Consider the following 9,271-nt stretch of genomic DNA (forward strand, 5'->3'; position numbering starts at 1 on the left):
GTACACAGGAAAAAAAAATTCTATTTCCTTTACAACTTGATGGGCCAATGAGTCCTGTTTTCTGTTCATCACTTTTCACCTATATTGCTTACATGCTGCTTCAACCAAAAGTGACAAAGACAAGCATGCATACATCTACTGGAGAGAGTCAGATCAGGTTCCAAGGTCAAGTTGCATCTCTTTTTCAAAAATGAAGATAACTGCCATGTTCTATTGCAGTCTCTTGAAACAATTTTCTATTGGAACAAAATTATCACTTCTTAAGACAATTAAAATAACACTCCCTTTGCCAGATTTCTTAAAAAGCAATACTCTTGGAATTGTCCATGAAATGGCAAAATCTTGCTGTGTTCCAGCACATTATTTTGGTTGAAGAGTCTTCAAAATTCTTTTATTATGCAAACTTTAGGTAACAAAATGAAAAGAAGAATATATATATAGTCAGATGGACACTGTCGTGAATAACAATGCTTTAGGAAACCTAAATTAACTGCAGAACAAATTACTAAATTATTTTGAGTATCCTGCCATCATTTATGTTTTGCTAAGCTTTCATCTAAACAGGATACCATCACACACAAAGACAAGCTGAATGTTAATCACAACACACAATCTTGCCATTCCTCTTCTCAATCTCACTCCCCCAACAACACCTCTGAAGGGAAGAGCTCCTGCTCCTGAGGTACTACTTGGGACTGTTACCCACTAGTAAGAGATGTGCTGTATCACTGCTGGGAGAAGAAATACACACCCAAAGCACAGAATTTTGGTAATTCAAAGCAGCAGTACAATTAACTGCAGAAATACATATTTTTAATTTTTAAGATTACCTGTCTAAAGGCTTTGAAACAATACAACTCTGAAAGTGTGTCTCATCATCTGAGCTGGCCATTTCAGGGGCAAACAAAACAGCCCCTAGAGAAAAAGAAAAATCCCACAACACTCTCTACCTATAAAGGTAATCTCTAAAGTGACAGGTAATTTCTACGTTTCTTCTGGAACATCTCTCCCTCCAGTAAAATAGATACAAGTGTTTTAGGCCAGTCTGACAAACATACTGGGGAGTTTTAAAATACTGTTTATACCTATCTTAGAATATTTTCTCTTAAAAGCGATGAAACAAGACAATACCTATAAACAAGATGAAATATTTTATAGCAGCATAATACCAAATTGCCATCTCATCTAAAAATATTCAATTTTCTCCCAATACAGGTTTGAAATACCTCAGATTTAACATTTATTTGAAGAGGTCTGTAAAAGAAAAAACTTATTCTAATTACAAAAGTGTATGCTGAGCACCCATAGGCATCATTACAATGACTGTACTTTCCTTTTCCAGCCCATCCCTGCGAATTCTGGCTCATGATTCTGTAGATGATACTGCACTGGCAGCATCAAAACTATTGCTAAATTCCATATCGACTTTAAAAAATAAAGCAAAGCTTTATCTTCCCAAGACATGTGTGATTAGAACAAATAGTTTTATAAAATGATCCAAACTCTTTCTAAAACCTTTTTTGATTTCAGGAGCAAGGAAGGTTTAAGAGGAAAAAGGAGAGGGAGTATTAACAGATCAAAAGAAACTATCCCATGTACACAGCTATGTTCAGGACAAATCTAACATCACAAACCTAAGGGAGAAAAACAAGCAAAAGGAGTGTTGCTTGACTTGCTGCAAACTGGCTACTTGGGACACTACAGCTCATAAAACTGTATTTTGCCCACAATTTCTTTTCTGTAGCAGGTCTCCAAGGAAAGACTTCACATCTGAATCATAAGCATAACGACTGAAGGGATTTTCCTTTAAGAACTTAAGGCAATAAGGCGATTCAAACTTCTATAAAACCCTGCATAACTGAAGAAATACCTCTGCTGGTTTATGGCTTCAAATTTCCAAACATCTAAGCTGCTGATGCCATGCAAAATTTCTCTGTGTTACAAATAAAAAGCTGTAAAACCACACTCACAAAACTGCAAGACTTAATAATGCAGAGTTAAAAACTTTAATATTAAAGTCCCAGCTCAGTAAAGAATGCAAACTTGGACATTTTGCTGATTTGAGCTGGAACTGTTCCCTGCGTAACACACGTATGTTTAACTGTTTGCTGGACCAGGACCCAAACTTTCTGAAGTCTGCCACCTATGTGCAGTATTTACCAAGGGCCTTTACAAAGTCTCAAGTGTGGTTCCTAAAAGTCAGTTCTGAGGAAAACGTATTGTCAAAACAGCATGGGAACAGCAGAAACTGAATCTTGATTTCAAACAAATTATCCAGGTTATAAATCCTTTAAATTAAAGTAGTGGACCAAGACAGGACACAACTTCATAAAGGAAAGTTCAAAAGAAGCAGCAAGAACACCCCTGCTGTTGTTATAACACCCAAAACTACTGCAACAAACATGTTAAAACCAAATAAACAACCCTGCCCTTGTTACTCCCCTTCCTAAGCTTATTTCTAGTCAATAACATTTCTGCTAAGAGCCAGATTTATGATTCATGTACATCTGCCACTCAAAAAGCAGGAAAAAGTGACTATCCTTAAATACTAGAGACACGATTGTAAAATGCCATAACATTCAAACTGAAAAAAAAACCAGTACCTGAGAATATTTTAAAGTTTGCTATATCTTATTCAGATTTTGGATATTTGCTGCAAATCAGATTTTTTTTTTTTGCCACGATCATATGATGCAGCTTCAAAAGCCTTAAGACTTTAAAGCCAGTGGAAACAAAGTTAACATGCTAGGTCACGTTAAGGTAATCGCTCTCCCTTATTTTTCAAATACCTGACAAATGCCTTAATAAGAAGTTTTGCATTCTCTCCCCAGCACGTACTTCTCGTAATTTTAAAAATATACAGAAATGCATTCTGATGATCAAAGACGCAGAAGGCTTCAATGAACTTTCCTTCATTTTTGCAACCTAATGAAACTGAGCCTTCTCAGATTTTAGCTGCAGCACAGTGGATAAAACCTTCACTGTCTATTTTCTGTTTCAGCAATGCCAGCATCCAGAGTTTTCATTCACTTGAGAGTGTTTCCACACAGCACTGTGCAGGAGGAAGTTTCCGAGGCAACTCCTGGAGAGCAGCAAAACGTCGTTCCAACACTGTCCAAGAGCGGTGCGAATGCACGGAGCAGCCGAACGCGAACTCTCTCCGGTAACTCGGGGTGTTATGCCTCGGGCAGAGTTCCCCTTCCCAAAATCCCCCGTGGGAGGAGCCACCGCTCACTCCCAGGTTTAGCGCGCAACTGCCTGCACTCCTGAACTCAACTCATCGTCTGCATTTTCCTCCGTAAGACCTTAAAAACCACGCGAACCAGCCAGAAAAGGGGGTTGGCGAATTAGTGGAGTCAGCGCCCGGGACAGCGAGCGAGAGCCGACCCGTGCGGAGGAGGAATTCCTGCCGCGGGGTCCCTACCTGGAAAGCACCGGGGGCAGGGGAGGACACGGCTAAAGGGCAGAGGGCGCGGGGCAGGGGCCAAGCCAGGGCAGGCGGTGTGGGCAGCGGCACCTGCAGCCGGAGGGGAGGGCGGGAGGGCAGGCTCGTACCTTTGAGCTGGGGCAGCGGCGAGAGCTCCACCGGGCTGCCCTGGCTGCGGAACTGCGAGGAGCCCTGCGAGCGCTTCTGCCTCTGCGCCTTGCGCACCGATTTCCGTGTGAAGCCATCCACCTTCTCCGCGGCAGAGATGGCCGCCGACATGGCTGGGCGGCGGGGCGGCTCTCCACGAGCATATATTGTACCGGAGGGAGAAGCGGGCGGGCAAAAAACAAAGGGGCTTAAAAAAAAAAAAAAACCCAACGAAAAAACACCACCAAAAACGAAGTCCTGGCTGCCCTCACACACCACACCGCCGAAGAGAGGAGCGGAGCGGGCTCTGCCGGGCGCTGGGGAGGCTCCCGGGTCGCTCCTCAGTTCCTGCTTCCCTCGCCGTTTCCTCCCCGCGCGGAGCCGCCGGGGGAACGGAAGGGGGGGAGTAGGAGGAGGAAAGGGAAAACAAACAAACAAAACCCAAAGACAACTTTGCCCGGCGGGGCGGGGGCGGGCGAGCGCCAAACTTTCCCTCCCGGGGTCCCGCTGTCCTCAGGGCAGGCGCGGCGCGACCCGCCGCGGGACGGGCTCGGCGGCGCCGCTGCCCCGCTCCCGCCTCGCTCGCTCCGCGTCCCCTTCAGCCGAGCCCGCTGTCATCGGCCGGACTCGCCCCCTAGGCTCAGCCGCTCGCTTCCATATGCCCCTTTTCCGCCTTCAGCCGCCGCCGGGCGCTCCCCGCGCCTCCGCCGTCATCCCGCCTCGCCGCGCTCCGCTGGGGGCCGCCGCGCGCGACGTCGCCAGAGCCCCGGAGCCGCCGGGCAGCGGCCGCGCAACTTGGCGGAGCGAGCGGAGTTGAGCGGAGGGAGGGGGAGGGGCGGGACGGGGGCGGTGGCAGCGGCAGCGGTTGGCTACCCCAGGTGATTGACGGCCCAGAGTAGCCAATGGAAGGAGAGGAGCGCGGAACGCCCCCCGCTCCGCCCGCGGCGGCCTGGGGAGGACGCGGGAGTTGGGCCGCGCGCCGGAGAGCGGATGATTGACAGCCGGCCCCTCCAACCGGAAGCAGGGGAGGCGGGGAGGGCGGGGGTTCCCGGCGGGGGGAAGGGGAAGGGGAAAGAGAAGGGGAAGGGGCGGGATGGCGGGCGGGGCGCGCGCCGGCCTATCCCGCGGCGGGGAGGGAAGCGGCGCCGCGGGCGCGGCGGGTCCCGAGCCCGCCGGAGCGCACCCGCTCGTGCTGCTCACAGCGACGCCGCCGAAAGGGTGTTTGAACGGGAGCCGAGAGCGCCGGGAGTCGCGACGACGCGCGGGTGCGCTCCCAAGCGCATCTCCGTGACCATCTCCCCAGTGCTCCCGACTTTTCTTTTTCCCACCCTCCCGACGCCTCGGCGCTTTTACGTCTTCCCTCCGTCGCGGCGCGGACTCGGTTGTTTGAGCAGCGGCACGGCCGTGGTGTTTTCCCTTGCTCGCGGCGAGGCACGGGGCTGCGGGCTGGAGGCGCAGCGCTGCCTGAGCCCAGCGCGTGCCGCGCTTCCAGGGATGGATGCGCGCGGAGAAACTGATCCTGCTGCTCCGGGAGGGTGAAGCGGCTCGGGCTGAAGCCTGGCCCTGAGAAAGGAGAGCTGTGGCTGTGTGTGCGCTACGGGGCTGCATTAGGGTCTGACTTGCGCTGTCCCGTTTCCATATACAATTCCCCCCTCCCCCGTTCGGAACTGCTAACACGTGGGGTGCCTGGTAGCCGTTCACGTAGAGCTAAGTTTTTTGCGCATCAGCACATTTCTTTTTGCTATATAGTTTTGGATACCTATTCAGCAAATAAGTATTTTTAGTATTTTAAGCGCACACTCAAGTTCCAGCACCTATGGTAGGGTATAAATACAGTAAGATCACCATAAATGTTTGTAAAATGCCTTCATGAGTTGGACTTTAATCTTCTTGTGTATAAACCATAAATCAAAAGCCAAATGATTATAGCTTTATGTGAACATAAAAGACTAAGACCGTGGTAGCTTGTTCAGTAGAAACTACTGTTTCCTTCTGTCTCTTTTATTTTTCCTTTCCTCTGTCAACACAGGCTCTAACTTGTGTGCTTCTCATCTTTTTTTGCTTTTGGTGAAATAATCTTTAGGAGAGAGAGAGAGTATGGGCCATTCACTTAAGAGTTGGACTCAATGATCCTTGTTGGTCATTTCTGGCTCAGAATATTGTATAATTCTTACCTGCTGAGCTGCGCTCAGAGAATCCTTTCCTGTACACTTTAGATTCAGTTCTGGATACAGCTTATCTAGAAATTATAGGTTATCAGTGTAATATACTTTCATCCTTCTTGTAGGTGTTGTAGACTTCTCATTTCATTTCTTTATGTTACAAAATCCATTTTAAAGACAACATAGCAGTCTTTAGGCACTTGTCCTTTAAACTGCCAGCTCCTTCAGTGATTGCAGTAAAGGAAATCCTTGCATTCCTTACCTGGTTAATTCTCACTTCACTTCAAGGCCCACAGCTCCTACTGAGAGATCACTGGGGCCAAGCTTCTGTACTGGTGTGTTCCTCTGTTCCTGCCTGCCCTCCAACAGCTGTCATTTTCTTCTGCACCCATTTTTAGAAACTGACACTGACCAGCATGTCCTATGTACTGTTTATTGGCAACTCAAGCCATGCTGCCAGTTTCCAGGGTAAAAGAGTCTACTTTAGAGTTTCATCAGTATTTCAGAATTTGTTAAGGAAGCTTTATGTGAGTTCTAGTTAATGTAAAAACATTTTTTCTGAGGTTTAAAATGTTTTCCCCAAGGTTGCTTAGGCTTAGAAATGCTGTTTGAAAATGTGCTATAAAAAAATCTGTTTGCAGTCAAAATTCATGACACCAAGACCTCCATAAATAATAGGTGTAGTCTTGCAATGATGGGATTTTCATATTGACTGCACTGTAAGATTTTCAGACTGCATCTTCACGTATCACTTGTAAAAGAGACATTGGTGAAATCTGAGTCAGCTACACAAAATGAAACTTTTATTCTCTCAAATAAATGAGAAGTACTTTTAGGCATTGAGTTTTCTTTTGCCTTTTAAATATAACTATTCTGATTTGGAAAAGAATGAGCAGTGTCTCTGGTGACCAGCCACCATTTCCCAAACTGAAATGGTAACATTTGCTTTAAGTTACACTTGAAGGTAGTGGAATTGCATCAATAGATGAAATCACTGGAACATACAGGCCTGCTGGACAAGGGTATTTGGAGACAAAAAATGAAAGCGGGAGCTGTGAGTGGCAGTATGAAATAACTGTGTTTGAGAGGGCTGGAGATTGCCCTTCCCCACTTTCTGCACATACTGCTTCCTACACAGCTGTCGGAGCTGCTCTGAGTCAGCTTCTGGAGCCCCTGGTTTTCAGAGTGCATTTAAAGGCACACAGGGATGGTGCCAGGTTACAAGCTGCTGGCTCCAGATTCAATTTGTTGAAGTCCATGGTGTCCACAGAGAATGTTGTGAATAGTAATTTTATGCCAAGTTATTCCCACTCCTAAATCAGGGCCCTCAATATGCACTGAAGCCTTGATTCTGCAAAACCTCTCACATATCTCTAGCCTGGAAGAAGGCTCATTATCATTCATGATCATTATTCAGAATGCAGAAGCAACATTCTGGAGCAGATTTTACTGAAAGTCACATTTACAGTTCTTTTCATTTAGTCACAGAGGATTATTTCTTGCTCTGTCTTATCATCTTTTTACCCAGAAGAGAAACCTTTGGAAAGGTGAACAAGAACATGACGCATCATTAACTTGCAGAATCCTGGCTGAGTTGGCTAGCAAACCTGGTGCTTCAAGTACCAGGTTGCTACCAGATTTTTGCTACAGGGAGTTGCCTGGCTGCCAGTGTATGAGGAGTTAACTACAGCTCTGCTTTCCCATTCTTCTCTACAGATGCTTAGAGGCCAAGCTGCCAGGAATCTAGCTCTTCTCAGAGACAGTGGGAGGAATATTTTAGTAAAGACTATGCCCTGAGTGGGAGAACTCTCAGCCAAAAAGGTTTGTGGAGAAAATTTTATTTCCCTCTCAAAATGAAAATGAAAATGAAAAGCCCTGTTGACTGCAACTGTGCTTATGTTTACTACTGCACAAACCCAGCAGTTTTTCAGGGTATTTCATAGAATCACAGAATGTCCTGGGTTGGAAGGGACCTTAAAGCTCATCTTGTTCCAAACCCCTTGCCGTGAGCAGGGACACCTTCCACTAGACCAGGTTACCCAAAGCCCCATCCAACCCGGCCTTGAACTCTTCCAGGGATGAGGTATCCACAGCTTCTCTGGACAACCTTGTTCCAGTGCCTCACCACCCTCACAGTGATGAACTTCTTCCTAATATGTGATCTAAATCTACCCTTTTTCAGTTTAAAACCATTGTCCCTTGTCCTGTCACTACATGCCCTTCTAGTAAGTCCCTCCCCAGCTCTCTTGTAGACCCCATTTAGATACAGGAAGTGCTCTAATGTCTCCCTTTTTCCAGACTGAACAGCTCCAACTCACCCAGCCTGTCTGCAAATGGGAGTGGCTTGGTCCTAGCTTAAAATACTTCCTGGACTGATACTCCACCAAAACCAAGTGAGATATTCACCTAGTTCAGGATAAATTGTATGTTTACATGTTCTGTAGTCTGTGTTGGGTAGTAGATGTCTAGCATACATGTTCCCAAGTATTCTGCTTGATAAATCCTTGAATAATACAGCATTAGTTATCTCAGGGCCATCTGTCACCTTCTTCCCAGTGCAGAATCTGAAATTCAGGGATTGGAATTCCAAGGTTAGTTGGCAAGATCTTCTTTGCAATGGTCCTGAGTTTGACTTCCTTCAGCATACCTGTGAATACATCATTACAGTCTTTCCAGACAAAACTATGTGTATGGGTATATGCAAGCAATGGATTGTTAAAACTAGCTGTGATTCTTGTTGTGATTTTAAAAACCTTTGAATTGAGTCTTCTGTCAGACAATCCAGTGTGATTGTGTTGCAAATAAAAAAATGTATTTTAAGAATTTTGTATGCACAGGCAAAAATACACGGATTATTGTAACTGATAGTCCAATGAAAATGTATCCCAGTTTAACTCCTTAATTCTGCCTGTGTCTTGAACTGTCATTTTGGGTGTAAACAGTGCTGTCTGAGAATTCAACAGCAATCTTTCTGGCTCAGTAAGATGCAAAGCATCCCTTAGGGACATAGGTTTACAACTAAGCTTTCAAAGTCAGTTAACATCTTTGCCATGATATTTCCTTAGCAAGAATCTATAGAGCATGAGCAGATGTGTATTAATTAATCTATTCTCTGTGCTGAAGATTTGTTTGCATTTTATATGTATAAAATGGGTAAAGATCTTCAGCAAGAGGAGTGGATTCATGGTATTTTTAAATGTAACAAATGATACCTGTATTCACTGAAATGCAAAAATGACACCAAGCCCCACCAACCCACCAACCAGCTGCCACTGCCAACAACAAAAAACATTGTAGCCTTTTCACTACCACTTCCTACATGCATTTGTCTGTGGCAAATCAGACCCTTATAAATGCCCATAAGCACTATCTTAAGCTTTAAAGATTGTTCAACACAGCATTTTGGAAATAAGAGGGAACTACTTCTGGTATAAAATACTTGCATGCAAAAAAGAACACCTGGAAGCCCGAGTTCTTTCAGGAGTAATTCCTAATGCTCATTGAAGGGAATTAAACAAACAGCAAGGTTTATTCT

General features: G+C 45.5%; 1 protein-coding gene across 1 annotated transcript in view; it reads right to left on the minus strand.

Moving 5' to 3' along the window:
- The window catches only part of PPP2R5A (protein phosphatase 2 regulatory subunit B'alpha), a 42,770-nt gene extending 38,464 nt beyond the window's left edge, over positions 1 to 4,306 (minus strand). Inside the window, exon 1 of the mRNA XM_005523349.3 lies at positions 3,556 to 4,306. Within this exon, the coding sequence (XP_005523406.1) occupies positions 3,556 to 3,706 (151 nt within the window). The 5' untranslated portion in view covers positions 3,707 to 4,306. The remainder of the gene's footprint in view (positions 1 to 3,555) is intronic.
- Between the last annotated feature and the right edge of the window lie 4,965 nt (positions 4,307 to 9,271).

Source organism: Pseudopodoces humilis, chromosome 3, assembly GCF_049639895.1.
Source record: "Pseudopodoces humilis isolate 2021_Gansu_Grassland_sample_001 chromosome 3, ASM4963989v1, whole genome shotgun sequence".
NCBI lineage: Eukaryota > Metazoa > Chordata > Aves > Passeriformes > Paridae > Pseudopodoces > Pseudopodoces humilis.